The sequence below is a fragment of the Macaca mulatta genome, chromosome 13, assembly GCF_049350105.2.
Source record: "Macaca mulatta isolate MMU2019108-1 chromosome 13, T2T-MMU8v2.0, whole genome shotgun sequence".
Lineage (NCBI taxonomy): Eukaryota > Metazoa > Chordata > Mammalia > Primates > Cercopithecidae > Macaca > Macaca mulatta.
Genome location: NC_133418.1, coordinates 44,164,219 through 44,180,731, shown reverse-complemented (window position 1 = coordinate 44,180,731; position 16,513 = coordinate 44,164,219). Strand labels below are relative to the sequence as shown.

The 16,513-nt window shown below is 36.5% G+C and overlaps 1 protein-coding gene across 3 annotated transcripts in view; it reads left to right on the top strand.

Annotated features, from left to right (window-relative positions):
- The window catches only part of CTNNA2 (catenin alpha 2), a 1,167,663-nt gene that overhangs the window by 929,837 nt on the left and 221,313 nt on the right, over positions 1-16,513 (top strand). For all 3 annotated transcript variants that reach the window (XM_015112724.3, NM_001266343.1, XM_077958576.1), the window contains 1 exon segment: positions 3,652-3,804. In XM_015112724.3, the coding sequence (XP_014968210.1) occupies positions 3,652-3,804 (153 nt within the window).

Below are 16,513 nucleotides of genomic sequence, written 5' to 3'. Positions count from 1 at the left end.
TAAAAAATGTGATAGACAGATAAATAGGTATATACACAATGGAATATTATTAACCATATAAAAATAGAAATCTTTTATATGTGACAACCTGGATGGACTTGGAGGGAATTGTGCTTAGTGAAATAAGCCAGATAGAGAAAGACAAATACTATATGGCATCACTTATATATGGAACCTAAAAACAAACAAACAAACAAGAGGTGGAACTCACAGAAACAAAAAGTAAGCCAGTGGTTGCTAGGGGCTGGAGGTGGGGGTGGTGAAAGGCTTGAAATGTTGGTCAGAGGGTACAAACTGTAAGTTATACAGTGAATAAGCTATGAGAATCTAATATACACCATGATGCTTATCAAAAATACTGTGCTCTATGCTTGAAATTTGCTAAGAGAGTAGATCTTAAGTGTTCTCACCAATAAAGAAAAAAAAAGGTAGCTATATGAGGGAATGAATATGTTAATTAACTCAATTGTGGTAATTATTTCACAATATATATGTTTATAAAAAATGTATGTTTATCAAATCATCATATTATACACTTTAAATATATACATATTTATTTGTCAGTTATGCCTCAATAAATCTGAATCAAATCCTATGTGTTTCTACTGACATTTCTAATTCAGATCTAGCATTGGAGAATTTTTCTTCAATTACTTTCTACCCTACCAACACTTCTGGTTAGCAAGGGCATAGGAAATGATGAATTAAAATTTCATAGTTAATCATTTTCTTTATTTTACCTTTAAACACAATAATGTTGGAATAACAATATTCATACTTCCCCTATAATTAAAATCACATAAAATGCTTAAAATATTTTATTATTTTCTATTCCCTTTCTCGTCCCCTTTTCACAATGTTGTAATATGTCTTTATTGTCAGAGTATACAAACATTCATACTATATTCTATCACTTTTTATGTTAATATTTTTCTAGTTATTTTAATTCTTAAAATTTAATTCTTAAAATAACTAGATAGGAAAGGGTCATGAGAACAATATTCTGAGTTCTTGCATTTTTATCAGATTTTCTATGCCTTATATCCTTGAAAGTCAGTTTTGCTGGTTATAAAATTCTTAGTTTACATTATCTTTCCTTGAGTATCTTAAAGACAATATTTTCCTTTGGCATAAATCTTTACTATTAAAAAGTCTGCTGATAATCTATTTTTTCCTGTATAAATCATACGGTATATTTGTTGAATTGCAGATTTTTTCCTCTCATTTTTTCTTTGGAATTCAGTCATTTTACTGGAAAATATCTTGGTTGATAATTACGGGTCAGTCTTCTCAGGTACATAATACATTCTTTCAGATTGTAGGTTATTTGTTTAATTTCAAATTTTTTATTTTTCATTAACATATATGTTTGTGGAGTACAGTGTGATATTTTGATATATGTATATATTATGAATAATTAAATTAAACTAACATATTCATCACCTTACATACTTATTTTTGTGGTGAGAACATTAAAAACCCACCTTAGCAATTTAAAAATATACAGTATTAGAATACAGTTTCAATATATACATATATTCTGGAAAGTTTTCGTTGATTACAATTTTTGGTATTCATTCTGTTTTCTTGTTTTGATTTTCTTTTTTCATGGACTTTCTGGTAGCCCTGTATTGACTTTTCTTTGCCTATTTTCAGTATTTGTCACATTTTCTCAAACAGTGTTTTAGCTCTTTAAAAAATATTTTTTGGATTTAAAACTTTTCCTTACTCTATTTGTCTTATGGCATTTGTTGTGGTGTTTATTCATTCTTGTCTTTTTCAAATGATTTTCTTTTATTTATAATTCTTTCTTGAGTTTCATGACCTAATTCTTTAGTTTTTCTTATTCGAATTTGTCATGTTCTTCCATATTTTATATTATTTTTGTGATGTTTTTAATTTATTTGAAATGGTAGGTTACAGTTTTAATCTGTTTTATAAGCATATCCTTTTGGCATGCTTTCAGTATGCTTAGGGATAATATATTTCTTAATCTAATTTTTCTTATAATAACTTTGAATGATAATTTTAATAATCATTCAAAGTAATGATAATTTTAAGTTGCTCATTTTTGTGAACATTATCTTCCTGAAGGCTTAGAAAGAGGTTTGATGCAGATGGCTTTTCAAGTTCCTGGAGTTCTCACTTCTGTTATTTTTGTGTGGTATTAAAAAATGTTTGTCTGATTGTTGAGATAACCTGACTCTTCTTATCCCCCCTACTTTATCTCAACCTTCTCTTTCTTTTGTCTCTGTTGTCCCTGTCAAGTTCAATTTTGATTCCACTCTAAATATTTTTTCCTCCATTGTGGGACTGTTCTGGAAGAGAGCCACTGCAGGTCAGTTTCAAGTGTTCACTGTAGGATCTCCTTCAGACCTTTTTACCCTAGGCACTGTCATTTGTTAACTTATGACTGCAGACGAGTTATTTAACTTTTTAAAGTCCCAGCTTCTTCATTTGAAGAACTAGTATAAGAATCATTCCTATCTCATAGTTTGTGATAGGAATGAAATGATATAATATGCAAAGATTTTAGTTGAGTAAATGACACATTATATATGAGCTCACCAATAACCAACATTATCCCAGGCAGTAATTTAATACACTTTGTCAAATGAGTATGTGGGAGATGTTAACTTTACATAGACTTTATTACATTATATATGGTAAAATGTCAAACACAATTCAGAGTTAAACCAAACTAAGTTATAAGTACTTTCATGCATACTTTATGGTAATTAGTACAAAAAGGAATTGAGATTTGCTCCTAATTTTCCTTGTTCTGACCAATAACGAATGTGTGTGTGTCATCCTATCAAGAGATTCACTTGAATGCTCCTGGATAGGTATATTTGTTTGGAAAACATTCAGAGTGTTTATCATCTTCTCTTCTGTTTATTTTTATATACATCCCATATACATTCAGATAATTATGAACAAAACAGCACCAAGGTGATTTTTCAGGGACAGTTTCATTTTATTTTCATGCAGCTGCCCTGCTTTCTATTTTAACAATGTGGGAATGATGTATAATTATGCATTGTTAGAAGATTTGGGCTTGTTTATTCTCATTTATCTTGAAGAATAATTATAAGTATTTCTGGAACATAGCAACTATGTCATCATAGCACCTGGGCACAAACAGTTTTGAGATTGTTAGATGTTTCATGTTTCTGCTTCTATCTAACACAAACAATGGATCTAGAATGGGCAGGAGACTGCACAGTGGCAAAGTTTCAGGGTTTGCTTCAAAGTTTAGATCTTTATTCAAAGTTCTCCCAACTTGTTGGTTGATGCCTAGATTTTTCCTTTTCAAAGAGCCTGAATTCTTCAACTGTGTCATGATTCAGAACATCCTGAAGGTTTGGGTCAATGAAAGATGAGAGAAGACCTTTGATGGGAGAGGGCCCATAGTGTATTGAGCAACAGACCATTTATGTAACTTTCAGGTTGACATATAATATGTTTAATTCACACGCTTCCATCAGTCATTGGTTTTCCTTTAATAGTATAAGCTCTGGGGAAATTTTAAAAAGAAAATAGGAATATTATCTCCCTGGGTAATGAGAGCTCAAAAGCAGTTTAGAAAAAAATGGACAATTCTACTGTTTCTTAATTGTATGTCATTTTTTGTTTCTGTTTCAACTGTAGCTTCGGAAAGCAGTGATGGATCACATATCTGATTCTTTCTTGGAAACCAATGTTCCTTTGCTAGTTCTCATTGAGGCAGCAAAGAGTGGAAATGAAAAGGAAGTGAAAGAATATGCCCAGGTTTTCCGCGAGCATGCCAACAAACTGGTAGAGGTAAGTGTGGAGGGGCCTGAAGACTAGAATTTACCAATGGCTTCAATCTCTGCATATGGCTGTTAGAATTTCACTAGAGAGTTTTTCTGTTATGTTTTTGGAGAAATAAAGTCCTGGAATCATTCTTTCCTTTACTTTCTGATTAGTGTACCCCTTTTCCAAGGAATCAAGCTATCAGTCATCTTTCTTTTGTCTATCTCACAACTCTAAGCATGCTCTGAAACATATTTGCCAGTTTTTCTGAACAACAAGCAGGAGCTGAAACAAAAGAAGTAGAAGGGACACTCTGAAGTGCTGAATGCCAGCTTTGATTTGAGGGAGTAAATTAAAATTTCTAAGTGGAGGCCTAGGACACTTCTCCCTTTTCTCCCTCCTCAAACCACTGTCCACTCCACCCAGTAGTGCCTAGACGCTGTCCACTCTGGGAACTTGCAAAAAAAAAAAAAAAAAAATCACACCTGCCCCCAAAGAGACGTTTGAACTTTTGGTGGAAGATCTTGGGGCAGTACTAGGGTACGTTAAGCATTGTAAGTATATTTTACGTGTTAAAGGAATCTGTGGGAGTTGCTTTATAAATACAAAATTTTACTGGGTAATATTGAAAAAAAAAATTGTACAAAGTAAATGATAACTAGGCTGCCTAAATTTAGGAGCTGAATACCAATAGCCTGGCAAAGGTAGGATTAGTGATGTGGGGCTAAATATAATAGAAAATAGAGATGTTACACAAGAAATATGTGTGCTAGAGAACAAGAGCCCAGGAGGGATGAGGATGGATCCTGGAAAATTTAGGGAATGGTTATTAGGGCCAGGTTAAAACTTTTACAGGCTCTGAGCACTTAATCCTACCACCACCACCACCACCACTGTGATGCATTCCCACTTTAATTCATAATAAAATAAAATTACTTAAAATGACAGAAGACTTAAATGCAAGCTGAAAGAAAAATAAGTTTTTTTTTTTCCTCTGGATGGAAAAATTAAAATTCTCAGCAAGTTCATTAAATGTAAAATCATCTCTGCTTTTCTTGGAGTGGGTGATGGGGGTGGTATTTGATTTAGTTGCATCCTAAGCACCTGCTTAGTTTGCTCCTTGGTTAATCCAGCACTGCAGGTGCCTCGGGCTGAAGACACCCAGCCAACAGGAAGTCCTACGTCAAGCCTCTGCTTCTCTAGGATACAGGCTGAGCCATCACCCACGACAGCTGTCAGCAGGTTCTATGTGCAGAAACCTTGGCCACAATAATGGAAGCTTTGAACTTCCTGCCGTAATCCCAATGTCTTGAGACAATACCAGCCTAGAGCTAAAACTAGGGTAATACTCACAATATCAAAGTAGTTTTTCTGGCTCTGTTCTCTCATACCAGGCAAGCCTTATATCACCGTTCACATTCCACCTACATGCTTGGAGAGTTCACTTAGCTATTTAGGGATCCAGAGTCTTTCCAAGGTTGACCTTGGAAGCTCTGACCATTTTCATGTTTTGAGAAGGGGAAGGCAGAGAAGAGAAGGAGGAGGATATGGGTTCAGAAGGAGGGGAAGAAAGAGGAGGAGGAAAAAAAAATGCTGATGGGTGCTACAAACCTTTAAATATTCACATGTAATAAAATAATGTTAGCATATAAATATACCATCCCATCTATATAATTACAGCATTTACAAGATAACCGCAGAGTTTACCGAAAATATTAATTGATGGTGTGTTGTAGACACTGTGGATGAAGAATGGGACATGGATTTCAAGTTGTGTGATAAACATCTACTTTCAGTCCTCTTAGTGTCTTTACTTCATTTGCAGGACATATTTGAAGTTCAGAATTAACATCTTGTGTAAATATGAGACTGGGGCCAAAGACTCGGCTTTTTCCACTCACTCTCCTTTCTCCTGTGACAGGCCCTGGACACATCCACCATTTCCCCTTATCCTGTCTTTAGCTTCCATTGTAGGTAAATCCGTTCACTACCTGTGATTCTTGATCCTCAACTTGTGACAGAAGCTGAAAGCTTAGATTACTTGCAGCTCCACATTTCAGAAAATTGCACTTTGCCTCCATCAGGTATTCCCTTCATTTCCCATGGATTGTCACTGTGGCCAGCAGCATTTTAATGTCTTGATGCCTAGGAGATACAGGGGGCTAGTGTGTGGACTGGCCTCTGATTGATTAGGGAGTAACTGAAATATTCAAATTTGCATATATACAAAAAAAACCACACCAAACTTGAAGCACTGAGCCGAGTGTTAGCCTTTTTCTAGTTTTGAAAAGTGTGTGGATATGGGCACCTTTCTTAGTTTCTGTGTCTGTAATATGAAAAAGTTGGTTTGTATATTGATTTTATATCCATTGAACTTGATAAATTCAGTTAATAATTCTAAAATTTTGACAATTTCTTTTTGGATTTTCTATGTACATAGTCATGTGCCTGCAAATTATGACTGTTATATTAGTCTGTTCTCATGCTGCTAATAAAGACATATAATATGCAAGACTGGGTAATTTATAAATGAAAGAAGTTTAATTGACTCATAGTTCCACATATGTGGGGAGGCCTCATAATCATGGCGGAAGGCAAAGGAGGAGGAAAGACACGTCTTACATGGTGGCAGGCAAGAGAACTTGTACAGGGGATCTCCCCCTTAAAAAACCATGAGATCTCATGAGATGTATTCACTACCAGGAGAACAGTATGGGGAAACCACCCCCATGATTCAATTCTCTCCACCTGGCACCACCCTTGACACGTGGAGATTATTACAGTTCAAGGTGAGATTTGGATAGGAACACAGCCAAATCATGTAAGTGTATTTCTTCTTTCCCAATACTTACAGTTTGTTTTTTTTTCCTAGCATTATAGTACTAGCTAGGACCTACAGTACAATATTGTGGTGATAAATATTTTGTGATTTCTGGATCTTAGTGGGGAAATTTCAGTTCTTTACCATTAATTATATTGTTCACTCTACATTTCTTTTAGATATCTTAATTAGGTCAAGCTAGTTCTATTACCTATTTGCCAAAAGACTTTAAAAAAATTATGAGTAAGTATAGGCTTGTATCAAATGCTTTTTCTGCAGATGTTGAGATGATTTTCTCATCTCCTTTATTCTCTTTCAGAGGTATTGGTATCAAAGTTATGCTTTCCCTTAAAAAATGAATTGTAAATGTTTCCTTCTTTCTATTTTCTTGGAAGTGAATGTGTTAAGATGAGCCTCATTTATTTTTTAAATGTTTGGTAGAATTCACTGATAAAATAATGTGAGTGTGAGGATTTGAAGAAAGGTTTACAATCATATGAGTATTTACATTGTTTAATTTCTTTTAAGATCAGCTTTGTTAATTTGCCTTCTAGGAATTTGTCATTTCATTTAATTTTCTTATTTACTGGCATAAAATTGTCCATAATACATATGTATTTTTTGTTAGATGTATAAGGATCTGCAGTACTGTTTCTTTTTTCCCCACTCCTCATTTAACTAATTAATATTTTCTCTTTTTTCCTTGATTAGTTTTGCAAGTAGTTTATCAATTTTAAAAATAAGCTTTCAGCTTTATAGATTTGTTTGTATTCTATTTTATTTATTTCTGCTCTCTTCTTCATAGTTCTTTCTTTTTTCTGCTTTCTTCCAGTAAAACTTACTTCTTCTTTTCTAACTCATTGGAATGGATAATCATGTCATTAATTTCTTACCTTTCTTATTTTAGTGCTGTACGCATTTAAGGATATAAATTTCCCTCTAATCTGTGCTTAAGTCTGGTTATTTTCTACTGCCCTAATTTTAAATTCACTTATTCATGTGTGTCCAATATACTTAAAACTTACATATTGAGTTCAATTTTTTAAAATTTCTAGTTGATTTTTTTTAAAGGGACTCCAGTTCTCTAGTAAAATTTATTATCAGTCATCTCCTTTTAAAAAAAGATTAATCACAGTTATTTCAAAAGGCTAAGCCAAAGAACTGCAATGTTTGGGTCAGTTTTGTTTTTGTTTCTGGGCGGCTCCACAGATGGCAGCCCCCAACACATCCAAAATCCACTGGCATGTTAACACTGATGATACAACACACCCACCAAGAGGGTCCAGACAGGTTTATTGCTCATGCAGTGGGACTTCAGGGACAGCAGAGCAGGCACCCATGCCAGTTCATAATGGTTCAAACAAAGAGAAGAATAAGTGGGTTTAGTTTTTATCATGTTGGGGCATGTGGCTGGGGTCAGGATTTCTATGTGACAGCCAGGATTTTAGTGGTTTGAATTTCCCAATAGCAATAAAAAGGTGTCCCTCTTATCAGTTTGCCCATTTCGGGGACAAAAGGGAAATGGGGGAAGGGTAGGACTGACTTAAAAACTGTCAGCAAATGTTCTTTTTTTTTTTTTTTTTGAGATGGAGTCTCGCACTGTCGCCAGGCTGGAGTGCAGTGGCGTGATCTCTGCTCACTGCAACCTCCGCCTCCCGGGTTCTAGCAATTCTCCTGCCTCAGCCTCCCAAGTAGCTGGGATTACAGGTGCTTGCCACCATGCCCAGCTAGTTTTTTGTATTTTTAGTAGAGACGGGGTTTCACTATATTGGCTAGGCTGGTCTCAAACTCCTGACCTCGTGATCCACCTTCCTCGGCCTCCCAGAGGTCTGGAATTACAGGCATGAACAATGGCACCTGGCCCAGCAAACAATCAAAATAGACTAGGACTGTTCATTACAGTTCATCCTTAATGTCTGACTGATGACTGGAATGTGCCATGTTTTATTGAATTTAGACATGTTTAAGTGAACTATTATGGGACTCTATGAGGCTTTGAAAATGGAGACAGACTTTATTGCCTGTCCATTTTTATTAATTTTTCTTGTGATTGTGTTTTTTAATATGCTGGGTGATATTGGATTGAATGGCAAACATTTGTGTGGACAAATATAGAGGGTCTGGATAATGTGTTCTCCTTCCAGAGAGGATTCACCCTATTTTCTGTTGGGCAGCAGAGAGGCAAACCATCTGATTGCAATCAAAGATTAAAGTGACTTGAACCTAGGTTGTAGCACTTCTAAAGTTTAGCTTACCTTTCTTTCACCACAGTCCTGAAGGATAATCTTCCAGGGTGGCCAACTGAGGATCAGACGTGTCACCTCATTTGTGAATCACAAACCCCAATTTTTGTTTCTTTAACACCACAAGACTAAGTTTGCTTTGCCTTGCTTTTCGGACAGTCTCAATTTGCTTCTTGCCTGTTGCTATTTGTAACTTAATTGACTGTCAAACCCCTTGCGGAAAAGCTGGGGATGAAGCGCCAAGCTCACGTCTTTGAACCTCTCTTCTCTGTGGGATCTTAAGTCCGAGTTGGCTGCCTCAGCGGGGCTGTGTTCAGCTCCATTTTTTGCCTCCTCAACCCTATGAGATTGCTGAAAACTCCAAGGAATTCTCTTCCTCTCAACAGCAACCTTCTTTCTGACTTCTCAGATTCTCTTTCAACATTAAGAATTAGCAAATCCCAGCAAGGGTGACTGGAGTGACAGGCGGAAGGTTAGGCTCCCCTCATTGAGCCGCTCTTTTTGATGTAGTTTAAGTTTTGACATCTTTGGCAGCTCTCCTGTGCTTTCAAGTAAATTGCTTTTATTGTGTATTTCTAGTGGTTCTCAGCAAGTGAGTGGGTCACTTGTAGGCTACTCCATCATGTGAAGAAGTGCAAATTCCTGAGAGGGCTCATTTAGATAAGTTTATGGTGTTTTGTTGTTGTTGTTTTTGTTGTTAGTATTTTTAGTCAGATATCTTTTTATTCAGTGGACATTTTGGGACTTACATACCTCAAATAAATGAATAAATCAATAAATACAGTTCTGACTGAACTGAAATAACAAGCTTGGAGGTCTATTTCCTACAATTCCCTCACTTAATGCCCTTTCTCCTCGTTAAGCACAACCTCCAATCCTTCCCAGGGCAACTTTGATCTCTGTTTGAAAACTTCTGATGAATCTCTACATTTCCATTAATCACATAAGAATCATTCATAAATACGTGAAATAATCAATCTATGAATCACTGATTCATAGATTTAATCCTTCAGCATTTTTCTTGAGTTTAATGATAGTATATTCAGTTTGCTATCTATGTTTTTTTCCTTATATTTGTGTGCCATTTTTTCCCAGTTTGATATTCATAAAAATGGAGTCTATGAAGTGATTTGACCCTTTCACAACCTACAGAAGTTGTGAACCTTAGAAAAATCCTCAACAAGGACAGTTTTAATGTATAGAAATGTTCATAGGAAAAAAAATGTGGGTTTTCATAATTGCTTTAACAAGTGAAATTTTGAGAAGTTTTTTGTTCTTGTTTTTGTTTTCCTCCACAATATTTATAACATTTAATAAAATTTGGGGAAATTTCCACCAGGGTGTGTTGATTAGAATTTGACAGGTCAACTGTGATGTAAAGTCACTATAGGAAGTATCATCTGTAGCACTAGATAAAATAATTTTTAGTAATTTTCTCTCACCTTCAGAATCATGCCCTTCTAAAGATTAGCTAAGGACTTTAGGGTGGGGTCGACCCTGAGCTGATCCAGAAACACCTGTTATACCTCACGCCTAAGCCTTCCAGAGAAATGGAGTGCAAATTATGGCAACTCAGCCGCAAAGCAGTTTGGTCAGGGCTGGGTGGAGTGGATGTAAATTGGACACAAAATATGCATCACCACAATGAAAATAAAAGCTAATCTTGAAAATGAGATGTGAGATCAATATTTGGGCCTCTGAACTTGTTTTATTCCTTCTATTTCTTGCCTGCTCAGTCAACCTGCCTGGTTTCCCTTCTCCCCCATCTCTATCATGCACTCCTGAGTGCAAGGCATACATTCTATTGTGCAGGCAACTGCCTCCCCACAGGCCTCTTTCATCTGCCTGGCCCTCTACAATCCCTTCTGCACAGAGCAGTCGGAGTGAATTTTTAAAAATGCAAATAAAATCATATAATTTCCCTGCCTGAGGCCATTCAGAGCCTTCCTCTTTTTATCAGGTTAAAGACCAACATTGTAAAGAAGCTTACGTGGCTTTCAGGATTTGACCTTCTCTTCAGTCTTCGGGCTCACCTTCCTGTCCCCTCCTTCCCCCCGCCCCCCAACAAGGAATCAGCCACACCTGCCATCTTTTGCTTGTTAAATGTGCCAGTCTCCCTCCCATCCTAGACCTAAGCTGTGGTGTTCGTTTCCAGATGCATTCCCCACTCTATCCTTTCCTCTAGTTTCTAGGCATTGTTCCGCTTTCAGCCTGAACATCCTGGCCCCAGGTGGAATCAATTCCCTGTGTCTTTCACTTTCATGACATCCCATTTACTTTAGGATTGTACCCATTCAGCTCTACAACTGTATGCTAGTTCTTCTGCTGGTTTACCAATTCCTTTAGGAAAGAGACCATGTCTAATTTAATCCTAACTACAACCTAGCTCCTAGCCAAGCACCTAGCATATAGCAGGTATTCAAGAAAGACATGGCACTTAAAAAGGAATAAAGTAATGAATGTAGCCAGTGATGTTGCCAGCTTTTGGGCCCCTGAGGTAATATATTTCAATAGCACAGTTGTAGGATCATACAGGTCACCTTGGAGATCAGCAGTAAAGAGGCCTTGTACCTTTTTAATTGTCTAATTTACTACCAAGAAGGAATTTCAAATCTGTGAAGAACTAATGTGAAGAAATATTATTTGTACCAAGTAGAAAACACCTGCTCTTTGCTACTAGGATCCCTGAGGAGTCGAATTAACTCTCTCAAGGGGCTCCTGAAGTTGTGTCCCTAACTCCACTATCATTCCTTTCCTGTCCGCTGCCTGACAAGTGTGCTTCTGCTCTCATCCTCAGCTAGTGGATGTGAGAGAGGGAGCCAGTTCTATCTGACAAAGTAAAGTACAGCACTGAAGCCATAGCAATGATGAGTTAGACAAGGGAATCTCAATTCTCTCCTTCATCCTCTTGGCTTAGTTACTCCTGATAGCAGTGCCTCATGAAGGATGAGAAGCTATATCTACTGGAAATGCAGGGCTTGGAAGTCAGAGTCAAACCCTAATATTCAGAATCACTAATGTGATCATCCATCAGTTCAGTACCAGAGTGCCTTCCTTTCACCCTTGAGTAAATTGCTCTTCTCAATTAATCCCTCCACTTGCACAATGCTGCATTCAGCAATATTTCCTGAGAGGCCCATGTGCTGATGCTGGTCCAGTTGCTGGCAACGTAACCGTGAACAAATCAGAGGAAGTTCCCGCTTTCATGGGACATGCATTCTCTTGGGAAAGATAAGAAAGGGAGAGGTAAGTGTATACTATATAAGGCAGAACTATGTGCTGTAGCACAAAATTAAACAGAGTAGGATGATAAAGAATGAAGGAGGAGAGCATATGAGGTTGAGAAAGGCTTCCCTTCTAAGATGACTATTAAATAGAGATGTGAAAGGAGTGGAAGAACATTCCAGACTCTGAAAAAAACAAGTCCAGAGACCCCAGGGCAGCAATGTGCTTTGCATGTTTGGTGGAGAACAAAGAAACCAGTGTGACTGGAGCCAAGAGTGAGAGGAAAAATTACAGAGATGAAATTGAGAGCTGGGTATAAAGATTTTGTATTTTACTCAGATATTGAGTTCATTGGAAGGTTTTGAACAAAGGCATGACATAATCTGACTTCCATTTTTAAAAGTTCACAGTGCTGCTTGATGGAAAATATATCATAGAGTAATAGAAAGCAAAGAAAGAAGAATATGTAAAATAATATTGCAATAGTCCAGCAAGTGATTAATACTATGACTAGAAGAGAGGCAAGGTCAGTGGGAAGACATGGCTCGATTTTCCTGTAGTTTCAAGGTTGAGCTGAAATACTGGATTTGTGGTGTGTGAGATAGAGAATACTCTGGGATGAATCCATGTTTTGACATAATCAGTTGAAACTTTAATAAAACATAGCCTACAAACTCAGGCTGTTTCTCAGTTGGCTCTGGCTTCAGTTGTTTGATAGATGTGGTCCTAAAACCCCTACACAGATGTCCTGGGTTTAAATAAATGTAAGATTTTTGTATTTTCCAGGGCCTTGTTTCAAACCATGAACTAAAAAGAAAATCAAGAAAAATTTCACCAAAAACTACATTGATGATGATCATGTCCCTGCACTTCAGCCTGGGTGACAGAGTGAGACTCTATCTAAAAAAAAAAAAAAAAAAAAAAACCACCACCACCAACAAAAAAACTACATTGATGGAATTGGACTTGGACCTCCATGCATTTTTTGAAGACAAACCCAATATTCTCATACCCCTTTTTCTCCTTGCTGCCTTCCCCAATCCAGCTAATAATATTTGAACTAGAACTGAGTTACTAAAGTTTCTCTAATCAATTGAGCCATAGCAAGCCTGTAAATAATAATACTCTGTAAGAGCTATTTTGTTCAGCTCACACATGTTAAACTTACAGTAAATTTTATTTTGTCATTTAAAAAGTATATATTCCAGTACTACTCTCCTCCATAAATTCCCCAATTATTAAACCCTACCGTATTTTGTAAGGTTTTCTGTAATATACAATAAAGCATTGCAGAAAAGTTCAAGGGCCCACCTTAGACTCTTAAGTATTTAGATATAAGGCTAGGGTTTTAAAAGTAACTCTTTCTTACCTTATTTAATGCTTCTGACAACCTTACGAAGTGGCCATTATTTTTTACTTCAAATTACAGATGAGAAACCTGAGGTTTTAAGAAGTTTAATAATTGACCCAATGTCACATAGCTAGAAAGGGGCAGAATCCATGCATGAACCCAAGTATCCCAGACTCCAGAGACCACATTCTTAGCCACTGTGCCACACTGCTCCCAGGCTCCTATCCAAGGTATCTGTACAGCCTAAAGTCTGATCCTTCATGTAATTATTTAGTACAGTTTCTGGCCCCAAAGTAATTGTTTAAAGATGTTAGCTGCTGATGTTGGTGTTATTGTACAGGCATTAAGTTTCATATCTCTGAAATCACATTTTAGAGAACAGCTTTATTTTACTGCACATACCCTGAAAGTAATGCATATTACTGCAGAAGAATTCTTATATGCTAATGGAATAGATCATGCAAACTGCTTTCAGGTACTGGTATTGGACAGGAAAGTAAGCTCACCCACTAGCTTCATGAATCTTCACCTGCACAGCTTGAATCATTCATAGCTGTTCAAATTACTAAATGCCACAGATTTTCAAGCTTGCTTGCAAGTTGGTGGAGTCCAAGGATATTCAGTATTTTTATGTCAAAGGTCTATTGAAGTGCTTGAGTTAACTATGCACATAATGTAAATACTACCAGGTAACATTTCAATCTTTACACCATAGTCAAACTATAAAGTGTAGGGCCATGATTATGAAATCAATTTTTCTCATATGTAAGAGGAATCAACTATTAGTTTCCATGAAAACTTTCTAATGGACTCAAATATCTAAATAAAATACAAAATCTTTACACCCAGCCCTCAATTTCATCTCTGTAATTTTTCACTGGCATTTAGATAAAAGCAAACCATACCATATCTAAACCTCCAAATTATATTCCAATAGGTGAATTAAATACCCTTACAAAGAAACATCCAGAAAATAGAGGGCAATTAACTATGTTGTCCCTAACTAAGGAGGAGAAAGAGAATCAACACTTAGCTTGTTCCCTGTGCTAGATACTATGGTAATGTTCACACATTATCTCTTCTAATCCTCTAAGGAAGTGCTTTAATAGTTAATATCATAATTTTGCAGATGAGAAACGTCAGGCTCAAGGAAACTAAAAGTAGCTTGACCAAAGTCACTAAATGATGGATGAGTGACAGAACCAAATGAATTCAAATGCCCTGGGTCCATGTTCTTTCTCCTGTTCTATACGCTTGCTATACCTGTATAGATTCATATTTATAAATATTAACCTTGTACATTCCTTACCTGCCTACCCTCACCATAATGAAATCATAAGCCAGCATACTGGTAAAATTGTTTAGTCTACTCTCCAAAGTTGAGGAAGAGTGCTGTGATGTATTAGAAAGATCCCCAGGAAACTGGCATCTGGACTTTAATAGTGGTGTTGCCACATCAGACATTAGAAGGTTGCATTTCATGTTGCTTCTGCAGACAGGTAGAAAATACTTGGTCTTTTGTTATACTAATTAGTTTTGCTGTTTCATCATCTAAGTAGGGAGTTTCTATTCTTTGCATGTGTGTATATACATATATGTATGTTTTTTCTTGTATTTTGTGTTTTCTGCAACTGTTGAAAGGTGTGTATATATTATTCAGCTACCTCAGAAAAGTTATAACCTTATATTGTTAAGATCAGACACCTTCAATGCAAAAACAAAAAAATCACGCCCCAGTAAAAATGATGTGGTATGTAAGAGCAAGAAGTGTTTTAATTGCCCAGGAAAAAAAAATTATTCGATAGTTATGTGTTCAACTTCTTCTAGCTCGAAGGGATTTTTAATGTCACAGAGCCTTCTAGAAGCCTGAAGCCATAGCTGGAGAGAGATAATATATTGGGACATTGCTTTTTAGAACCAAAAATGAGTTTTCAGGTTTCTTTGACTCCATTAGTTTTAGAAGGAGGTGGAGTTCAACCTCACAAAGCCTGCCCAAGGCTCAGTGGGTATGTACTTTAACCCTTACCTTAAAAGACAACATTGGGTTCTTCGGACCTGATGACTGGAGTTTCTTTGATATGTAATGATTTACCCCTACTGTTGTGTGTGTGGACAGATCACTTTAATTCTCTGACCCTCAGATTTTGCATCTGGCTTAGCACTATTTAGGTGCTGCCTATCTTTGATATTTTACAATTCTAAGGACCTTTCCCAATTTCAGATTCTAGGAAAAGGGAAGACATGTTCTCAGGTGCATTTGTGGTTGAATCTTGAATTTTGGGGTTACAAGGAGAATATGTCATTACAGTAGTTTCCCAGGTGACCTCACAGTCTGGTGAACGAGGAGCTGAAGCTTGGAGTACAGCTCGTAGCTGAGCTGTTCTAAACCAAAAACTGACCAGCAATATGGAACCCATCACTCCTTATTGTACTCCCATAACTTAGGACTATGACTGATCCAATGTCTGAAACACAGGTTTGAGTAACTCTTAGTCAGCTTGGCCATTAGGTAAGTAGAAGCCAAAGAGGGAATACAGGTCCGTGCCTGTCACACATAAAAATCTACACCTTAGCTAAGTAACATTCTGTTATTAACTGAGACCATTTGTTTATAAAAATTCAAAGCTTCCACTTTTTTTTTGTTTCTTTTTCTTTTTCTGTAGGCACATTAGTGCCTGTTGGTAAAAGCCGATAATTGTGAGTGGCCACAGTGCCCAGGGTTGGCAGGTGGTGTGGCATTCTTTTTGTTTTTTAGTTTTAATAATATATTTAACACAGTATAACCAAAATATTATTTCAACATGAAATTAATATAAAAATTACTAGATATTTTACTTTCTTTTTTCATTCTCAGTCTTTAAATTCTAGAGTGTATGTTTTGCTTACAGTACAGCAGGCCCTTGAATAACATCGTTTTGCTTATTAGCACACCCTTTTCAGGTCTCCAGAAACATTCTCTGTCCCTCAAAGCCACTCCAGTATGTGTGAGTATGGGGGCATGTGTGTTAGACACATACATGCATTCTTTGATCTAAAGAACAAATATTTTTTAATCATATGTAAAATACAACATGAGCATCTTTTTGGGAAAAAAAT